Source organism: Colletotrichum destructivum, chromosome 10 (genome assembly GCF_034447905.1).
Source record: "Colletotrichum destructivum chromosome 10, complete sequence".
NCBI classification, from domain to species: domain Eukaryota; kingdom Fungi; phylum Ascomycota; class Sordariomycetes; order Glomerellales; family Glomerellaceae; genus Colletotrichum; species Colletotrichum destructivum.
This window is the reverse complement of record NC_085905.1, coordinates 352,177-372,498: the sequence shown is the minus strand read 5'-3', so window position 1 is coordinate 372,498 and position 20,322 is coordinate 352,177. Positions and strand designations below refer to the sequence as shown.

Sequence of the window (20,322 nt, the reverse complement as noted above, 5' to 3'; positions counted from 1 at the left end):
CAGCCCAGCCAGGGCCGGGGTCGGGGCCGGGGTCAGACCCAAGATCAAATGCCAGATGTATACCGGAAGGTTAACCAGTGGTCATCCCACATCCAAGAGACTGGGGATTCCCTTTATATACCTGGTTCAGACCTTACAGTTGACGAGGCTATGGTCCGATTTACAGGTCGATCTCTTGAGACAACAACGATTCCAACGAAACCTATCCCAACTGGCTATAAGATCTGGATCCTTGCCCAGTCTGGCTACTGTGTACGGTGGCTGTGGCACGTCCATGGAAAGGGCCCATACGCATTAGTCCCCCAGGCCCAGCCCGCCCAGCCTAGCCCAGCTCAGCCCGGGTGGGCAGCCCGGTCGACTGGGACAGCTGCTGGAAAGCTGGCTCTATTGACACCAACGCAGCAGGTAGTAACTACCCTTATCTCCCTACTTCCAGCTGCAACCTACCACGTCTTTCTTGACAACCTCTTTGCCTCTATACGGCTCTTTCGTACCCTACGGAATCAACAGGTTGGAGCTTCTGGTACCTGCCGGAAGGATAGTGGGATAGATGAGATCCTAGTTGCTGAGAAAGAGACTGAAGGACGGGGTATCCCCTGGGGCGAAATACACTGTATCCCTACTTTAGATGGAGAGGTAAGCTGCCAGCCAGCCAGCCTAGCCCTGTCCTACCCTGCCTAGTCTAGCCAGCCTACTTACCTAACTAGCAAATAGGTCAACCAGTTCACCTGGAAGGATAATGCCCTTGTGCTCTTCCTGTCAACTGTCTTCCAGGACGGCCAGGAAGTTATCCGCAGCCGCCGCCGCCCAGCTGGGAATTCCGCTGCTAAGAAGGCTGCCCGACAAGTCTTTGGCCCAGACGTCCGCAAGGACCTTCCAGTCCCTAGGGCAATCGATGAATACAACCATAAGATGAATGGGGTTGATGTAAGTGACCAGATGAGGTCCTATTACCAATACAGCCACCCTATTCGTCGAGGGGGCTGGCAGTCAATTGCCTGGAATTTCCTACTAGAAGTGGTAGTTGTGAATAGCTTCCTACTGCAGCTCTGGGGCAGCCCTAGGTGGCAGAAGGTGAAATCACACCACCAATGGCGGCAGTTACTTGCAGCCCAGCTTATTCAGCAGTTCGGACCATTAGCACAAGGGCGGCAGAGGTCACGGCCTAGACGGACTATAGATAAAAGGAATACCTCTATTCCATGGGAACAACATAGAAAGGGGTCGAGGAAGGTTAATTCGCCTTGCTCTTATTGTAGTAATCTAAGGGCAGTAAGAGCCCGCCAGACCCTAGGCGAGATCTCTGGGAATAACCTCACTCGGAAAAAAACACGGAAGGGCTGCTTAGACTGTAATGTACCATTATGTATTGATAGAGGTTGCTGGTACCTCTGGCACACTCAGAATCTATAGGCAATAGAGGTATTTTAACCCTATTGGTTATCTTAATAGATTCACAACCCCTTATTGGCTCTACCCCGCTCTTGGCGAAAATGGGGTCAAGCAGCACCCGATGGGATAGGAATATGTGTATTAATTGCAAGCCCATGAAGTCCGCTTGAAGGCATGTACAAGTAAGCGGGCTAGGCAAAGCGGCAAGTGCCATCGCTGATGTAAGCAGTGACTATCCGCAGCACTTTCTCGCCTTGTAACTCGAGGTCAATCTGACCGACAACAGCCTCTACCCGACCCCGTGCTCGACCCCAACCGGACGGCCGCGCCGTCCTTTGACCTCTCTTCATGCTTTGCTGCCTTCTTTTCCTCTCACCAAACTCAACATCACGTTTTGTGCTAAAAGAGACAGTCAAATACAGTGGTAGCTCTGTAGCAGAATGACAGAACCTGGGATACCCTCGCTTTAGTAAAACCGACCCGATACATTCATTACTCGACAAACGGCATAGTCGGGCCAGGATTGCCCTACAAGGGATAGATACCACTCGTTTATATAGATCTCCTGCAGGCCCAGCAGATCACTCTAAGCAATACAACCACATTTATCCCCATTCATTATGCCACTGCTGACCATACTGAAGATCTTTCACAGAAACTGTCAATGTGTAGATGCCCCATCACTAACCACGGCATCTTTCCAATCAGCATCTCGGTCTGCTATGTACATAATGAACTAGCATAGAGTGAATAGAAGTCGCGTAAAATGCGTTCAGACGGCATGTACAAATCTTCCATGGCGTTTTGCTCAGGACGTCAGGCCAGGTTATGCAAAGACGATCAAAAAAGGCAAAGCGTAGACGGACGGCTAAAAGGATAAAAGTCTAAACTGAGGGCCAGGCCTAGATTAGATCTACAGAGTGTACTTTGGATGTTTAGATAGGCATACAGAAGTTATTGTCCCTAACACCTCTGTCCTATGGCTCCAATGCAACTCGATGCTAACTCGTGGTCCTAATGGTTGAAGCACTGCGAAGACCTGGCCAATTGCAATCCTGCTCGAAGCTATCGGGCACCGAGATCAGGAATCTTTAGAACAGAGCCCCTTTGACGGCAGCACGGCGGCGGCGGCTCTGGGCACTGTTACTATCAGGCCGACCGGGAGCGGATTCGACTAGCAGAAGCATGACTGGGCTGTAAGCGTTTCGCATTGCGCTTCTTAAGATACCACATAACCGGTATTCAAGACAGTCCTCTTCAAGTATACGGATCAGCACTTATATTCAGTCCAAGAAGAAGTGCAGCAAGAGAACTCTTCTATGCAGAAGAACCAAACTGGCTATCCACGAAGCCAGCAGTCGCTCGAGGGCCACACCGGCTTGGAAAACTTGTTCGAGGAGACAACCCAGGAACCAAGTCAAGGACCTGATGATCGGCATCACGTGCTCTCACGGCACGGCGCATGGATAAAGAACAAATCTCACAACATATTTTGGTTACCTCCAGAGTACCGAGCGGCGTGTCACGTGGCGGAAGGCTCAAGATTAGCTGTTGGTTGTTACTCAGGCCGTGTATTGCTTTTGCAGTTTGCGTTAGAAAGTTATTAGCTGTAAATCACACGGCTCTCCGTCCTTCTCCTAACTACTAAGTCATTAATGCTACTCTCAGCATTATCTACATATCTTATTGCTAATGCGTGACACAGGAAGGGTAGGAGAGAAAGTTTTTTTACAAGAGCTAGCACAGTCACAGCTAGTACTAGAATCTCCCATCTAGTTCTTTTGCTCCTAGTCAAGAGGAAGCGGTTATCACAGGCTACAGCCGTAATAAGGCTTCGGCAATGCCCTCGCCATGCATGGATGGTTCCATCATATTCCATAACATTAGCTTGGCCTGTGAGAGTAGTCGAACTGCGTTGGAGTTCTCTTATCACTCTTTCTGAAGCATGTCCATAGAGAAGTCTCTGCTCGTTTCTAGAATCCCCTCTATTGTTTATGACACCATCGACTTTGTACACAGTAGACCTTAGGGTTCTGTAGTCAATCAGGGCTTCCTACTGCTATGGAGTCACTGGCGGCTCGTTCGGTCGAATGATCGGCGACTCGGGACAAATATGCGATACTCAAGGTTATTGATTAGCGCACAACAGCTAGTTCACCCATCACGCAGCGGTAGATCGCGGGAACCAGGGAGGCACCGCGCTAAGAGTATCCGCTGGGGTTCGTGATGGCAACTTTGTGAGGCTGCCGTCAACTCGGGCTGGCGGTCGGGCTCCGAGTTCGCCCGGGGCGACGACCTGTCAGATACGGCGCGGGCTATGTCAATTTGCCGACCTACCTCTCGTTCCTCGTATCTTCTGGGGTCCCCTGCTTCGCGCTCGACTGGTTCAATAAAGTGGGTCCATTCGCTCAAGAGTGGCTTAAGTGTCACTATGGCTGACATGTGGCTGATCGAGAAGGCGGGCTATGTAACTGGGCTTAGCACCAGGCGGGTTGTCATGGATGGATAGTCAGATGGATGGATAGTCAGATGGATGGATGGATGGATGGATGGATGGTTGGATGGATGGATGGATGGATGGATGGAAGGTTGGATGGATGGATGGATGGATGGAAGGTTGGATGGATGGATGGATGGATGGATGGATGGATGGATGGATGGATGGATGGAAGGTTGGGTGGTTGGACGGATGGATGGATGGATGGATGGATGGAAGGTTGGGTGGTTGGACGGATGGAGGACTCTGTACGAAGTACGAAGACTCGGTACTAAGGTGACGTGATCCACCACTGCCCGTCCCCACTTTCGTCTGCCTATCCCTCTCGTTGCAGAATTTCCGTTGCTGTCTCGGAACCAAACGAGGTATGCAATCGCATGTTTGGGCTCGCCATCTTGGCTGGAGATATCCACTGCAATCCAAAATATGCATGATTATGAATAGCAAAGTTGCAATGCCTGTCGTTCTGACTTCCTTTGCCAGCACTAATGCCTTGGGATAAAGTTTGTCCATTACAGCTAGTGGAAAAAAGAGACCACCCACACCATTTATCTAGTCCTCTTAGTCTTTCTCTTCTGTTTCACTGGTGGTCTGTATCTAGATACCAGTTCTGGACTCATGTACTTCTCCGCAACCCATGAATCCTCCCGGTCTGGTCTGCCTGTCCAGTGCAGCATGTACTCCATCTTGCCGTTCCGTGTCCGAGTCTTCAAGACATCTACCCCTTCCCTGAATCCTTTATACTTGTCTTCAAAATTTTCAACAAGCTGGTCATCAAGAATATTCTCCCGCGGTTCCCAACTGTGACTTCCGTCATCCCACTTCAGGAAGAACAGAGTACTCCCCCATCTACCCAATATACAATCAACAGTGAACGTGTCGTCCTCCTTCGGACAGGGCTCTGTGACCCTATTTATGCCGTAATGCAAAGAATTCTGATGATGGTGAGTTCGGGGCGATCTCGTCGGCATACCAGTCAGATCAATCGGTGTTCTGCTGGATAGAAACTTGGAGTCTGAGCCTGAAACTAACCCAAAGGCTTCGGATGAGAACTCCGAACCAGTCACATGGTCATCGTACAGAGTCATATCGGAGAGACTCTCTTCATTGTTGAAATCGTCCGGAAACATTTCTCCGTAGCCTGTTGTTTCATCAGCATTGTTGCCGTTAGCTGCTTCCTTTGAGCGAAGGACGATCCTAATCTTTCGTGGCCGGGCATCTATGGACTGCGCGTCTACGTCCAGGCCGCGATCGGAAAGCCCAAATGAATGGACTGGGTCTGCTGTTCCAAAAACTGGACCGTCCTCATCGACCATGTACTCAGAACTGAGGTTAGATGGTGGCTGAGGCGACAGAGGGAACTCAATACAGGAGCCCATGAACTCGTCCAAGGTCGGATTTACTGTTGGGTCTGACGGAAGTAAACCAATATCCGCATCGCCTGTATGACCCCAGATATCGCTCTGTTCATCTGAAAGCGTATAACATGGCAATGCCTCGTTCTTTTCTCCACGAACTTCGTATTCGTGGACAAACAAACTTGCTCCAGATTCCAGAGGCCCTTGTCGAGGATGCAAATGACCAAGGTCCGGAGCAAGATTGCCCTCATCAGTTCTCTTCCTCTTTCTTGTTTTGGAGGGGATCTTCAGGAGATGGGCATCGTGTAAGTGACAGTCGACTGCCTCTTCATCAAGAAGGATCTCCGAGCAGAGTGGACAGGATGCTGGATAGGTGTTTCGTAGCTCGTCGGCCTTGATATGCCGGATAACGTCAGCGTCTCGCTTCCAGTGCCGCATCCGCTTCGCTGGATCATTGTTTTGGCTAGCGAGACACCACGGACAGTGTGCGGGACGAACAAGTGTCCGTCGTAGCTCGACAGACCCGCAGATTTTTGGCAGAGGATCAAGATGTGACTTGCAGTGGTCGCTCCATTGCTCCCCTTTCACGAACCACTCGGCGCACATGTAACAGAAATGAAGATCAGTCTGTAACACTTGTCGTTCGTTGGCCAAGTGTACCCGGCAGCATCGATGAGCGTGGGAGCTTCGAGATCTCTCGTGGCTGTATCACGATGTTAACCTTGTGCGATAATAGGGGAAGTTGGAACATACATGCTAGACATTTCAATGCCGCAAAAGCGGCACTCTCCTGCGACGGGCTCCTCTCCAGGATAATAGAGAATGGAAAAGCCCTTCGATGCGAGAACGTAGAGATCCTGCATAGCTTGCCGCATGCTTTCCGGGCTCAAGGGACTCATCGACAACATCAGTTTCTCGACCCTCTCCAGTTCAGGCACAAAGTTGACAAGCTGATTGCCTTCGGCGGTCGATAGTTCGGGAGCGATTTTGCCCCTCGTCAATACCTTCCAGTCCCGTCGCTCCCGTACCCACTGCTGGCGGTATGATTCGAGAGCTTTGGCTTTCAACTTGCGTCGCAGATTGCGGAGTGCGCCGACAAGTTTGGATCTGGTTATAGAATCCTCTGACAGGTCGATGCGCCGTTGCAGTCCCACAACTTCTTTCTTCTGCCACAAGGCTCTCTCTATAGCAGCGGGGAGCACTACTGGGGCACCTTGTTCGCGGAACTTTTCGAGTCCTTGGAAAAAGTTGACAGCCGTATGGTCCGATTTCTCGCCTAAGAAAGCGCCTAGGCCGTCCACGGAAGAGCAATTTGCAACATAGCTAGCTCCAAAGATGTTTCGGTCTGACTGCGTAAGATGCTGGGATCTCTCGACCTCAGTATATCGTTCTAGGAATAGGTTAACTACACATTACTGCAAGAAATAATGGGCTGTCCTACCGTCGACTTGCTTCCCAAGATAGCGTCGGATTTGATGAATCGATGGGGACACCCCGACGTAGCCCGCTAATTTCAGTGCCTTGTTAAAGGACTGGCGGAACGAACTCTCGGTGAGCTGTTTACTTGTGACAGTTCCGTCTCGGGCAATGCCCCGCACAATTGGAAGATCGAGAACATCCTCGTTCCAGCGAAGAATAATCTCATTGTCGCCCTCTGGAATCTCTAACTCGTAGAGACTTTCTAGACTGTCAAAGCCGAACATGGCGTCGTCTGCAAAGGCCAAAGACAGCAGCAGGGCGGTAGCGCAGTACAGCAGGACATCGTGGTCTCGGGCTGAGCTCCCAAACCTGTTCATTGAATGAGTACAACAAAAACAAACAGAGAAGCCGTCTAACTTACGTGTCATTCTCAGGGTTGCGATTGTTCTTTACAAATCTTTGGTCAAACCTCCAGAAAAAGCGGTAGCCGCCGCCCTCCCGTCGCGTTTGAACGATTTCGATATCCTTGTTCTGTCAGTGCCGGCCAGACGATGTCAACCGAATGATAAGTACCTTGTACGTAACGTTGCCGGCGAATAGTGCGCCGATTCTTGCCCCTGTCGTCACGTACAGCATGAAAAGGAGGTGCAGTTGTATTCTGACTCGCTCGTGGGGGACCGTGAGGTCACTCCAAATGGCGTGGAGAAGGCGGCCGAGCGCGATGCGATTGAGGTTATGTTTCTCCTTCTTTTTATCCTCCAAGACACCTTCTGCCGTAAGGACGCGTCTCATCCACTGCTCAAACGTTAGTAAGAAGACGAGAAACACTATAGGAAAGGACATACCCGATAAATTTCAGTGTGCTGTTGTGGATCAGTCTCCGTGCCAGTCTCGTGCTTAAATGCACGATAGAACGCCTCTGCCCGGCTGACCATAGATTCCGCTGTTGGTCTACCGTTTTCTGCGATCCTCCCGCAACTTGAAGCGATGTAAAAGCGGAAAAAGTCCTTGACTTCGGTCATATTGGGAGCAGGCGCGTTCTTTCGCAAGACGAAGGCTTGGGTAGTGGTAAAATCAGGAGGTGCTGCATTCAACTTCTCTGCAATCCCAACAGCCCTTTGCCAATGCCAGCTGAGAGCAGGTAAGCGAATGAATAATCGGCATATTAAGGTTGAACTTACATTGCATAGCGATTGAGAACTGTGGCATGCATGGCTGTGGTGTTGCTGACGTACTTCTCTAGGTTCGCTTGGCTGTCTCGTTCTTCGTAGGCACCGTGTTCATACCCCCCAGCCGCCGCCCGAGCAATCAGTTCTTCAGGGAGTAACCCCATGATATCGGGTCGGATTTGGCGTTATCGTGTAGAAATCGACAGTTCAATCAGACTGAGAGGGACCAAGAGGGGCTAAATCTGGAGAAAGAGCAGGAAAGTCAAATGAGGGGAAACAGTGCGCTTTTGTAGAAGGTTTGGCGCTCCTTCAATCACACGTTCAGTTTTCTGTTTCCTGATTATCGTAGACTGTAGGCGCTTACCTGCATTGACATCCAACCAACACTTGTAAGCTTGGCTGCACCCGCTCACCCGCTGCTCACCCACCACTCACCTTCGGCATCACTCGAAGGGTTAAAAGCAGCAACAACCGGGTGAGCAGTTCGGTGAAGAGATTCCGCTTGAGCAGCATAGTTGGGCGCCACTCTGTGTCTTTACAAGGCCAAACCTCCAGCGACCTGCTGTCTCCGCAAATCGCCGCAATCTTGTTGTTCCACAGGAATTCGAGGAGCTCCCGTGATGGCTTGATGCCGATGTTGTCGGGTTTGTTCGTCTTGTAATGATTGTTGAGCGTTTCTCGCTTCTCGGGACTCATCGATTCATACTGCGATAGGTAGCCAAATCGAATAACGATGATGTCGCCTGGCTGAAATACATCTTTGCTGAGGCCTTGCTCATTCAAGGCCTCCATAAGCGAGCTGAATGGCACTTCATAGGCCGTGAATGCGTCGACATCAAGCCCGCGTTTCTGAGCCCAGGCATACCAGTCGATGAAAATCGCACGACCAACAATGCCTTTTCTTGACACATCTGCCATCGTCTTAGCTTTGTTGAGAGCACTAGACGCAAAGACGCTTACGTTGTATCCCGTTCGGGATAGGTGATTCAGAAAAGTCCCTGGCAGTGCGCCCCATGTAATACAGCTGTACCGATGCATAAGGACTTTGCTGTATTATGCTGGATGGAATCTTGATCAAGGTAGTGAACTCACGGCTTCATTCTGGTATGCATAATGCCGAAATCCATCCCATTGTGAGCTACATTGGGAGTTGAAGCTCCACTGAGATTCACCATGTCAGATTTCGCTCTCCCAGTTTTCAGACTCGCATTTCTGCTTACCTCATCGTCATGAGCATGCTTGAGAGGCGCCTTGTTGATCGTATGCAATTCAAGCAATTTGCGTGCAAACTTTGGGTATGAGGCACCGGTCATGGACCAGCTTTCTCGCAACAAGTATCAGTAGAGGTTCAAGAGAATTGGTCTTACACGCTCCTTCTAGATCAAATACCAGAACTAGGAAGTCCAACTGCGTAGTAAGCAATGGACAGCTATACTTACTTGAGTGATACCCTTTGACCATTGATGATGTTTTCCTTGGCTGCACGTGCGACGACATCATCCGTAAGGAGATTGAGAGTGCCAAGCTGGTCGTCTGGACCCCAAAGACCCCACGCGTTGCCGTGTGGCCCTGTTTTGTCAAGAGGTAGTTCCTCAAAGCTCGGATACTTATCTGGTACCATTGTGATGAATGAGGAGAAAGAGCATCTGAGAGCAGGATTTAGAACAAGAAGAAATGTAGGTAGGTAATGCAGCAATACTACCCTCTCGTGGAAATCTTTTGTAGCAAGACCTGAGCAGTGATTACAAAACCTTGGTCAAGCTTCTCCATCGACGCTTTTGACTTCAACCTGGACGAGGTAGTGACGAATTGACGATTGATTGTTTGGTATGGGCGGTGTGGGCCTGGAGTGTGTCCGATAGCGTCGGTCCATCATACGCAGCAGTTGGACCGGAGTCAGTCCGCTCGACGGGGAGGCTCCGATCGTGTGAGAAACATGATTGGGCTCAAGTCACACAATGCTAGGCAATAGTCTCAGTCGTCACGGTTAACACGGCCTCTGATATTACACAGAATTACCAATGAATCGTTGGATGTGAACGAGGCCGACGGTATAGGCCTGGAGTGTGTCCGATAGCGCCAGTCCGGAATACTGAGTAGATGCACCGGAGTCAGTCCGCCAGACGGAGAGGCCCCGACCATCAGAACATCAAGTATGCCCAAGATGCAACATCCCTGGCTGAGGGGATACTTTACCCCACATTCGAACTGATTGTGACCCTCTACAGGTAGTTGAAAAGCTTGATGTGTAGAGAAAATGCGGGGGGGAGTGCGGAGATAGAGATGTAAAGGCCGTTACCCCGGAGCGAACTGGGACTCTCTCTACATAGTTAGCCTGTTCCAAATCCCTACATGTTCAATTTTTACGAGGTAAGCTTCGTAAACATCGGATCCTGTCCGGTTTCAGTTGCCTAAACCCATAAAGAACCGACACCTCTTGAACTGAAAAATCCAAAGATCGGTCCATACGCTTGTTTTCTCTTGACTGCGTAACGCCTTAATATCTACGCCGCTCAGTTCGACTGACCAGACAATCTCGGCTCAGGAAGAGGAAATGGAAATGTCGAAGCCGGAGGCCAAATACCTTGAGGAGACTGGGGTTCCAGGCCCCTATTCGTCCCTTTCCTCTGATGATGGAGAGTTCATGCAAAGATACGAAGGAAAGGCTGGTCGTGCAGTGGTCAGAAAGGTGAGAAACTCTCTCGGATGCAGGGGATCGCAAACAAAAAGCTCCGTCTGATTTTGCATAACGAATGCTAATGATTGTGTTTGATAATGTGTAGATTGATTACAGGCTGATTCCCATTATGGGCCTTCTTTACCTGTTGGCCCACATTGACAGAGGAAACATCGGCAATGCGAAAATTGAGGGCATGGATAAAGACCTCGGTCTCACAGGAAACCAGTACAACATCGCCAGCACAATCTTTTTCGTCCCTTATATCATCTTTGGTAATACTCTACACCCCCATCCGAATGTTTGATGTCTGGAAGCACAGAGAACTGACTGTCGGATCTTTCAGAGATTCCCTCGAATATCGTGCTCAAGAAGGTTCGGCCTAGCCTATGGCTGTCTTTCTTGGTTCTCTCATGGGGTACTGTTATGACACTTATGGGAGTGGTCAAAAACTTCCAAGGCATGGCCATTTGTAGAGTGTTTCTTGGACTATGCGAGGTAACCCATCGGAAAGGATCAACTGGTCTACCCCCAAGCCTGAACTGTGCTAATCAAGGATCTCTATTGCATAGGCCGGCTTTTTCCCAGGCGCCGTTTACATTGTTACCACCTGGTACCCGCGACACGAGCTCCAACAGCGCCTTGCCATTTTTTACACAGCATCAGCCTTCTCGGGCGCTTTGAGCGGCCTTTTGGCTTTCGGAATCGCTCGTATGGATGGCGTTCGTGGTATAGAGGGCTGGAGGTGGATCTTCTTAATAGAAGGAGCCGTGACCATTGCAGCAGGGCTTACGATGCCGTTATTGATACTGGATACTCCGGAAAAGGCCAAATGGCTCAGCGATGACGAGAAGCGCTTTATCGACTTGCGTCTCCGCTTGTCGGGTGTTCGCTCCCAAACCCAGGAAGGCGACAAGCTTTCTTGGCGTTTGCTTTTCCAAACCATGACGGATTGGAAGATCGGCCTGGGAATCTTGCTTGCGTGGGCCAATTCCGTGCCGAACGCCGCGTTCAAGTTCACCATGCCGCAGATCATCAAGCAATTGGGATTCCCCACAGCGACGGCCCAGCTGCTTACCATCCCACCGTATTTCTGCGGTGGTGTGGCGGCATGGATTACTGGCAGAATGTCAGACAAGTTTACCTGGCGTATGCCGTTCATAGCCGGGCCCATGGCTGTACTCGCGATAGCTCTTGGTATTCTGTTCCATTACTCTGCTGATGTAGCTAATAACGTACCAGCCATGTATGTCGGCGTCGTGTTGGCTCAGATCGGCATATACCCACTCCTCCCGGGCATCACTGCATGGATAGGCAACAATTTGGCTCCTTCATGGAAGCGGTCTATCGGAATTGCGTGGCTTTTAGCGGCCGGCAACTTGGGGAGTACGTACATTTTCTCCCCGGGACACAGCATAAGAATACTAACTCTTGCTCATTTCTTAGGTCTCATTGGAACAAACATTTTCTTGGACAAGGAGGGCCCGCAGTATCCTACTGGGTACGGAACATCACTAGGCATCATTTGCTTGGGACTTATGTCAGCCTTTGCGTTGGAATTCTTTCTGTGGAGTTTGAACAAAAAGAAAGCACAACTCTCCGAGGCCGAGATTCGCCAACAATACTCCCAGGAACAGCTGGACAGCATGGGCGAGAAAAGCCCTCTGTACCAGTACACTTTGTAATTCGTGTGTTGGGGTCGAGGATCCGGGTTTCCAGTTGCTCCATTTTCAGTCACTTGACTAGTCCGTCCGTCAGCCTCAAGTTATTAGAACCTGTACTGTTTGTTCAACATCTAGACTGCCAGTCACGGAAGAATTCGGACAATCAACAGCAGCGCGAAAATGCTTATGCTTGTCTGTACTAGTGCACCTGTGTCTTCTCATACGTAACGTTGGTCAACGCCTGCCGGGCTACCTCTGGGAGAGAGTCCCACCCGACAAGGGTGCGCTCAAAGACCCAGTCGCCATGGATGCGTCCTGAGTAAAGACAACTAACTATCTTGCCATGGCCGATCCAATTTTGTCCACGAGAATCGTCTCCACGGGGCAATAAAGACACAACGGGGCTGGCGAGAAGTAGGCCGCCCGTGAGGAGGTGTAGAGCTTTGAGCACCATGTTTTCAAGCCACTTGTAGAGACAAATAAATAGTAAGTGAAAATGGCTTTGAATGTAATGCAGGACGAAAGCTGCTCTGGGAAGTGCACCGATCTTTATCAGTTTTTTGGTTTTTCGAGGAATCCAGTTTACTGATCAAGAGGCAGCCAGAAACTGCGATACCAGTCCCACACTGTTCCCTAATTTACTATATAAACACGCGTAGTATTAGAATTCTCCTCTAAGGTCGAACATAGTTTCTAAACCCCACTTTTGGAGCAAGTTAGGGTGGATCCCCACTTCCGAAACTGGTAAAAAGATGCATTTTAATCAAATTGAGTTCAAGACGCAGCTACAAAGGGTAAAAAAGAACACTATCTTGGTTTCCCTTTTACTAGGTCTATTTACGGAGATTTATCAACAGTTCGTCTAATATTCATATCCCTAACTTTAGAAATCTCACAATGCTATGCAACACTCGCGTAATCAAACATTTTGCTCATCCGGCTGGTAAGAGAGACAAGCTACACGTACCTAAGCTGTGCTTCCACATAGTATAAAACCCCAATCCCGAATCCAAAGGATTGATGAGCTCCTCACTCCCACTTTCAGCGTCATCTGCCTTTTTCGTTTCATCGAACACCTACAATGAAGATCTCCATTATTACAAGCCTGTTTCTCGGACTTGGCCTGAACGTAGGCTGTGCGTTTTCTGCAGTTCGTTCACCCTACCCTAGATGCTTATTCTCATGCTCTTGCTTTTTGGAACCGAAGGCTAATATGGTCCTACATAGATTGCTGTAAGAAAGGGCTTTCGGTTCTCAGCCTGCTTGTCTTTAATACGACTCTAGGGAAACAACGCCTACACTATCCGGGATTCTGCCCTGGCAAAGTCGGTTTTCACAAACGGTTACAAAAACGGCAGACAGGCTGTCGTTCGAGTTATGATTGACCCGTTTGACTACAAGATAACAGCCAAGGGGGCGTGGAACGCCCATGACACGACCCCAAACCGACTTTATCTCAACCAAATCTTGATGGCCCTTTGGGAGGACGACGGACTGAGCCCTGGTGAACTAGTTTCCGTCGAGTTCTCATGGATTGTCAACGAACCCACCAAGGACGCAATTGCATCCGCAAGAGCGAGGCTTGGTTTAAGTAACACTGAAGATTTCAGGATCACAGATAGTAGCTCGGTCTGGAGCGGATTGATGAACTGCCCCTTTGGCAAGGTTGCGCAGCGGATGGCTGAAGAAGCCGGCAAGGATGTTGTCTTAATCTCCGTAACGGACAGTGGACTTGACGACATGGCTTTTGAATTAGCATAGCCGATCTACGGGTGCTGGATGACGACGTAAGCAATCTTGTAGGCTGACCAAGACTGAGTCGGCTGTCTGTTGTTCTAATGGGGGAGCATTACAGTTAGCAAGACGCTATTCATCCCAGGGTAGGATTGTCAGAGATCAAAGGGGCTTATGAGGTGTTGTAGGTATGCGCATAGGAATAGGCTTGGAAATGTGTTTGTATTGTTTGAAGTCTAGATAAAGGTGTAATTAAAGAAGGGGTTCCATATGAAAAGCCAAATGAGAGATGGCAGCAAAATGTTTAGAGGTAAAATCCGCACATGGCTGCCCTTCAGCTGCGTTTAAAACAGCAGTTCAACAGTAATGGGTGTGTTGTCATCGTAGCAGGCGTAGGCTAGAAGTCAAGTTGTAACTATCTGACATCACTTCAAGCATAGGTGACTGCATTAGGTCTAGAAGAGAGCTGTGTCAATACTTCAAGGCTTTGGATGCCATGCCTGAAGCTCTTAAACCAATGAATTGACAGATCCCAGCTGACTACGCTTGTAGCCGAGAAAATGGGCCACACATTACACACACAGACAGCCTGGTGTGGACAGAGCTTGGATGCTTGGTTGCTGGGTCAGTTGTTCACAACCCACTCCGCTCCACACCATCAAGGACAAAAGAAATCGAAGAAAAATTGAAAAAAAAAACATACAACACCAGGTATTCGCTGGTCGTCACCGACCCAACTACTAATCCGGCCCTCACTGGCTTATCTATGGGAGAGCGGACGGGATCCCGAGTTTTCCAGTGGGTATGGTCGTATGTGACAAACAGTTGTCCTTAGGAAACTTATAAACGATCAACCACCGCAGTCGAATTGACCAACGCAGACTTCTTTGCTTCTGTCAAGAGATGGACTGGGTGTAGTTAGCGTCCCATTGCATTGTATTGGTTTGATTTGCACACCGGTCGTTACTTCCAATAGAGTTTCCCACTCCCGCATCGCTCAATCTTGTCAGAGCAGCACTGCTCTACTCCACTTGCAGTCTCAATAGACATGTATCACAGCTGCCTCTTGTCTATATTGAGCAGTTGGAAACCGCCGTCAACAATTTTCCATACATATCCGGGTATATCTTGCAGTTTGCAGTAATAGCATCTCAGCTAGGTTGGTTAGGATGTAGTACCTTCACTTCGGTTGCAGCTTGAACACGGGAACAACTTCAAGTTCGGCCTAGCTGAACTTCAGACTGTATTTCTTTAGCTAGGCTCATTCCCAAAGCTGGAACTGTCCTGTCATGCCTATGTTTTGCTTCCAATTGTCAGTCCAAAATTTGAACATGAGTCCGTGACGGTCACGGCGTAACCAGAAGGCAATACTTCCATCCCCAGTCTCATGTAAATGTTAGCAGCAAGAGCAGCATAACATTTAGGACAGGTTCCTTGACATGTTCACATCCTGCCAGTCTTAGAATACAACTCCTCGTATATAAACTACATACAATGAGCTTCTGCACAGAGCAAAGAGCTTCACAGTAACAGCTGTCAATTCATCTGTGAAGACGCTGGTTATGGGCATGTCAAATTCCACTGACAACTAAGAAAGCATCAACGCTCTGCTCCTAAATGCGCCCATACATATGTACAGGGAGCCCGACATGACGAAGGGCAGGACAAGTTCAGGGCAAAGCCGTCAGCGAGCTGCGCATCGAAAATGATAATCGCTTCTGGTCTATCCTGCAACAAGTGCTATTCTGAAATCTGTGGGAAGCCTCTAGATGACAGGTAACGATGCCTCATATCCAATGTGGCGGGAGAATTAACACTATAAGCACATCTTGATTCAGCGCCCAGCTTCATCGATCTAATATTGAGGGGAAAAGCCACTAACAAACGGCTTCGGGCTGATCAATGGCGATTCAGCTTTTGGCTAATTCACTAGCATCTATTAATGGGTCTTGAATCTGTGCACGCAACGCCCTGCTTTCGGAGTTTATCCATTTAGAGAATAGCCTGTAATCCTTCCTAGAGCTTATGTCCTCAAATATTAAACCGGCACTCAAAGCCCTACCATCGCAAGGAGACGACAATCGAAATGAGGGATCGCGGCATGAAGGCTATAATTCTAGCTCTTGAAGGGTGCTCACCTTCATGCTGGGTTCTTAGCTATGACAGGGCAAGGACGTTGAGCTATAGAAAAGCTGAAGAGCTAGACAGTGGTGTGACGATCATAGTTGCCACGAGACAATTTTGCTCTACTACGTGTACGTTTCGGACCCATTGAGATGTGAAATGACATTTAAGTCTTGATAGCCACCCTTCGTCTAAGGTTACTTTTTTTTCGCATTCTCGCCCAAGTCTTCCATCTTTTCTTCATCCTATCATTCAATCTGCGATCATGGGGAAAGGTTGTAAAAAGTCATCCGTCAAGACGGCGATGAAATGTTTCGTCGGAGCATGGGGATTCATCAACTCGACGTTGGTGTAAGTCCCATCTGCCATCCGGAGATCCCTTTGTCAAAATCAATCTTTGCTCACATGAGTCACAGCAACACCACTTCCGGCGACATCATCACTCAGGACTGGGCCTACCCCGTCCCCTCTGGCATGTCTCTGTTCACCCCCAACGGATACACCGCGTTACTAGTTACCGCCAACGACACAACTCGTCCCGACCTTCGGCCCCAGGGGCTGGACCAGAGCAACCCAAGCTCCTCTCCTGACTCGGAGTGGGCCAAGATTGGCAAGTACAGCGTCGCCGGTGCTGGACCGTTCCGTTTATCCAATGTGACGGATGAAAAGGGCCCAGAGGGTCCCGAGGGCGTGCAAACTGGAACGTTCCTGACGTCTACGATCCCGGCTCGCCTTGGTCCTTATGAGTTTACCTTCAAGTTTTACAACGACTGCTCGGCTTGGAACCTCCATCAAGATGTTGGGGCTGGGCTCCAGAGGGTTGCGTGGTACTACAGACTGCCTGATCAGGATGAGGAGTAAGAGATATACGATCAAATACGCCGGCTTAGGTTAGTGCGATCGTTACGTTGCCTCGAGAGAGCCTTTAATATGTAAATATTTGGTTGAGATAGTCATCTAGAAAGCACTACAGAGCTATGTTGCACCTAAAGACGTTCACTAGAATTGCAAATCCCGATTGAGTGTCTGTTAAAGCCGCAGGTTCTCACCACTCAATGAGAGAATCCAATCGAGGGGACCAGAAACTAAGCGCCCCAGTTCGACCTCCAACCTGTGTCATTCTTGTACCCCATGCTCGCCGGTGCCGATATCGTTGAGCACACCCAGCGCGTCGACCTCTTCTCCTAAGCTGGCCTGGACTAGTTTGCGACAGATTTCCGGGCGCTCCTAACGGTTGAGCGTGGCAATCTATACGGCCTCGGCGACGTGGTCTCCCTTCGTGAACCGGCCGTCGCCGCTCCACCCGGCCGTCTCCCCGAGATGCGTTCTGTAAAACTCGGTACCCCTTCAACGCTTCCGGGGAGTTCGTCCTCGTGCCAGTCATATACGGGACCAATCCCAACAGAGCCAGACTCGTCCCCTGTGACGGAACCCATCGTGTCAAATGCCAGAGGGGCGAACGCGGCCATGGCCTGCGACAGACTCTCCAAAATCCGAAAACGCATCTCCTCACGCGGCGGCACGGCATGGTCCGTGGGGCCGGATTCGGGGCCGGAGTCGTAGTCGGAGTCAGGGTTGCCGAACCAGACCTCCGACACGGGCTTCCCCGGCACGAAGCTGAGGCATATGTATAGCCAAAACCCTGGCCTAATGCTTGCTGTCGTGTTGCCATAAGCTGGCTACTTTTGATGGTGGCAGCACAGTCCGGTTTCTTCCTCACATTCAATGGGCAGCAGATGGGTCTAGTATTCGAGTAACCAATTACCATGTCAGATGGGCCAAACATCTGCTGTGTATCTAATAAGCGGAACTAAAACCGACACGCTCATCTACGACCGAACTCATGCTACAAGAAGCCGGCCAGTGCCCTTGACGTCTGTTGTCTCGATCAACGACATTGTTCCGGTGTACTGACAACTCCGTCATGCTGGTCTTTTCGTGGTCCAGCCAGCCGCGTCCACATCCACCCGCCTCATCTCCACCCCTTAGGGATCGCACCGCAAGCGTCCAGGTTCGATCTCGGATTGACACTTGAACCATCCTCGTTTCGGCAGGCAAACGCCACCACAGATCTAGAAGTCCGTCGACCTGAATGTCGAATCTCCGCCTGTCTCAGCCCTCGGATTCCGCATCTGGCCACGCCACACGCGCTCATCCTCCTCCGACTCTGCAACCCTTCCGATTTCATCTGGGCGACGGAGACGGCGCTCCTGGGACTACGGAGAAGACATTTACGTCGTCGCCGAGCTTGGCCGCAAAACAACACATCGCAACAGCGTCGCGAACGGCTTTGCTTGCTTGACGATAGTCTGATTCAGGGATCCCTTGCTTAATATTTGCTGGCGACTTGCTTTATAAGAACAGATGACGGTTCTGTCACGAGGCCTGAACCCTTTGTGACGGCCTTCTGGGCACGAGGGGTATCGCGACCAAGCAACCTGACGAGTTCCGCGTTCCAAGTTTGACAGCATCATGTCTTTGTCGCGTCAACTACAGCACCATCCGGGCCACGGCTATCAAGCCGTCTCGTCAAACCCCCCTCCCAGACGTGTGATCATGGAACGCAGACCAGCCGGAGCAAGCCTACCGGTTATCCATGCCATTATTACACACACCCTGGGCTCACGATCCTGGCCCGAGACCACCGTAAAGCCGCCAGAAAAACAGCCACACAGATTCAGCCCTCGCAGACCTCGTACACAAAAACAGCGCCCCTTCCCTCCTCCGGCGCGAAGTACAACCTCACGCGGCCGCCGACGAGCGCCACGTCCATTGGGTTCTTCGTCATCAGTGCCCCGCGGGCAGCCCCCGCCGCTGCCGTCGTCGTCCTCTCCATGAACGGCATCTCCCACACCGGCGTCATCCCAGCGTCCACGTCCACGACCGCCAGCCCGCCGACCTCGATCCCGGCCGCCAGGGTCGCGATGCCCGAACACAGCGCCAGCGACCGGCCCCCGACGCGGCCCAGCGACTTGCAGTCCTGGTAGTCGATCCAGTGCGACGGGTTGACCATCACCTCCTCCGGCACGTCGAATCCCGTACCGCTGTCAACACCATCACCGTGAACAAGCCGGACCTGCTCCTCTTCTCTCCCACCACCACCACCACCACCGTCACCCCCCTTCAGATCCCACCGCCTCGCCACTCTCCCTCCCCAGCTCAGCGTCGTCAACGTCCCCGTCTCGACATCATGCACAACGCCCCCCTGGTGGTCCCCCACGCGGAAAACCCTCTCCACCCGCAAGTCAACCGGGTCGACCCGCACCACCGTCGCCGTCGAGTTGGGCCTGTATTGCGACAGCGTCGCCCAGATGTGCCGGCCGTCATAGTCAAGCCCACCATTATGGTACTGTTTTTTCAACCGGCTTCGTCAGCATCCTTCTTCACTTCCTGCACTTCATACAGGCCAAAAGGACCGGAAGACGACTTTTTTTTTTTTTTTTTTTTTTTTGGTGTTTTCAGGAAAGGAAAACTCACCTCGGCATCCCCTTCCTTTGAGACGACCCAGTCCGCCAACCGCCGCCCCCGGCCGTCAAACACCACGAAATGCGCAAACCCGGCCCCGGCGCTCCGGTCCGTCCCGTCGATCCACCGCCCGTCCGGGAACTTCTCCGTCGGGACGGTATACTCCCCCGCCGAGACCCAGAACCTCTCCTGCTCGTCGTCGTCGTCGTCTCCTCCGGCACCCATCAGCCTCACAATCCCCTCGGGCTCCCACACATCCCCCTCCAGCTCGACCTTTTTCACAAATCGCAACCGGCTCCCGCCGTCGTCACCACCACCGCCATTCATACCAGCCCGCGTCAGCCCCATCAGCTGCCTCACAATCTCCGCCCCGTCTCGCGCGGGCCCGGCCGGCGGAAGCGGCACCGGCGCAAGCGGGACCCCCGGACGTAGCCTCGTCAGGTTGCCCTCGTCCATCGTATTCGTGCCTCTCGCGATAATCGTGCCGACGACGTACGAGCAGGCGAGGACGACCTGGGACGGTACGAATCGCATCCCCTGCAGTGGCTAATGCCGGCCTAGACGTCTGTTGCGACCGAAGACTGGGACGGACGTTCTGTTCTGGGTGTCGAGGTTCTCGAGCACACCGTCAATGCGTGTATTCAACAGGCGGTGCTCTGCAATCCCTGGGATGGCAGCAGAATATCTCGTTCTGTGGAGTTGCTCGAGATGATGTGTAGTTGCGAGAAACCCTTAGACCCCCCACCCCGGAAACGCCGGAGAGATAAACGTCTTTGGCCACTCTCCCTCCCCGCTCCCCACGCCGGCCCGCATCGTCCGTGTC

The 20,322-nt window shown here is 51.1% G+C and overlaps 5 protein-coding genes across 5 annotated transcripts; 3 read left to right on the top strand and 2 right to left on the bottom strand.

Annotated features, from left to right (window-relative positions):
* The first annotated feature begins 10,209 nt into the window (after positions 1-10,209).
* On the top strand, positions 10,210-12,351 carry CDEST_14379 (Putative major facilitator superfamily, MFS transporter superfamily). Its single transcript, XM_062930535.1, has 5 exons — positions 10,210-10,524; positions 10,619-10,787; positions 10,859-11,010; positions 11,085-11,898; positions 11,959-12,351. The coding sequence occupies exons 1-5, from the start codon at positions 10,390-10,392 to the stop codon at positions 12,195-12,197; spliced, it is 1,509 nt and encodes a 502-aa protein (XP_062786586.1). The 5' UTR covers positions 10,210-10,389; the 3' UTR covers positions 12,198-12,351.
* Positions 12,352-13,553: 1,202 nt separating this feature from the next.
* On the top strand, positions 13,554-13,937 carry CDEST_14378 (uncharacterized protein; the record flags this gene model as incomplete). Its single annotated transcript, XM_062930534.1, has 1 exon — positions 13,554-13,937. One exon carries the CDS (start codon positions 13,554-13,556, stop codon positions 13,935-13,937), a length of 384 nt encoding a protein of 127 aa, XP_062786585.1.
* A 2,362-nt stretch (positions 13,938-16,299) lies between these two features.
* Positions 16,300-16,895, top strand: CDEST_14377 (Putative Lipocalin-like domain-containing protein; the record flags this gene model as incomplete). The annotated part of the gene is made up of 2 exons (XM_062930533.1): positions 16,300-16,385; positions 16,451-16,895. The coding sequence occupies 2 exons, from the start codon at positions 16,300-16,302 to the stop codon at positions 16,893-16,895; spliced, it is 531 nt and encodes a 176-aa protein (XP_062786584.1).
* Positions 16,896-17,233: 338 nt separating this feature from the next.
* On the bottom strand, positions 17,234-17,802 carry CDEST_14376 (uncharacterized protein; the record flags this gene model as incomplete). The annotated part of the gene is made up of 2 exons (XM_062930532.1): positions 17,234-17,713; positions 17,800-17,802. 2 exons carry the CDS (start codon positions 17,800-17,802, stop codon positions 17,234-17,236), a joined length of 483 nt encoding a protein of 160 aa, XP_062786583.1.
* A 559-nt stretch (positions 17,803-18,361) lies between these two features.
* On the bottom strand, positions 18,362-20,228 carry CDEST_14375 (Putative quinoprotein amine dehydrogenase, beta chain). Its single transcript, XM_062930531.1, has 2 exons — positions 19,512-20,228; positions 18,362-19,383 (listed from the first exon to the last, which is right to left on the bottom strand). The coding sequence occupies exons 1-2, from the start codon at positions 20,031-20,033 to the stop codon at positions 18,712-18,714; spliced, it is 1,194 nt and encodes a 397-aa protein (XP_062786582.1). The 5' UTR covers positions 20,034-20,228; the 3' UTR covers positions 18,362-18,711.
* Positions 20,229-20,322: the final 94 nt, after the last annotated feature.

Excerpts from the sequence above, each read along its gene's own strand:
- CDEST_14379 (XM_062930535.1), top strand. The coding sequence starts at position 10,390 with ATGGAAATGTCGAAGCCGGAGGCCAAATACCTTGAGGAGACTGGGGTT. Across the intron at positions 10,525-10,618 it reads GTCGTGCAGTGGTCAGAAAG|ATTGATTACAGGCTGATTCC; the intron begins GTGAGAAACTCT and ends GATAATGTGTAG. Across the intron at positions 10,788-10,858 it reads CGTCCCTTATATCATCTTTG|AGATTCCCTCGAATATCGTG; the intron begins GTAATACTCTAC and ends CGGATCTTTCAG.
- CDEST_14375 (XM_062930531.1), bottom strand. The coding sequence starts at position 20,033 with ATGCGATTCGTACCGTCCCAGGTCGTCCTCGCCTGCTCGTACGTCGTC. Across the intron at positions 19,384-19,511 it reads CAAAGGAAGGGGATGCCGAG|TACCATAATGGTGGGCTTGA; the intron begins GTGAGTTTTCCT and ends TTGAAAAAACAG.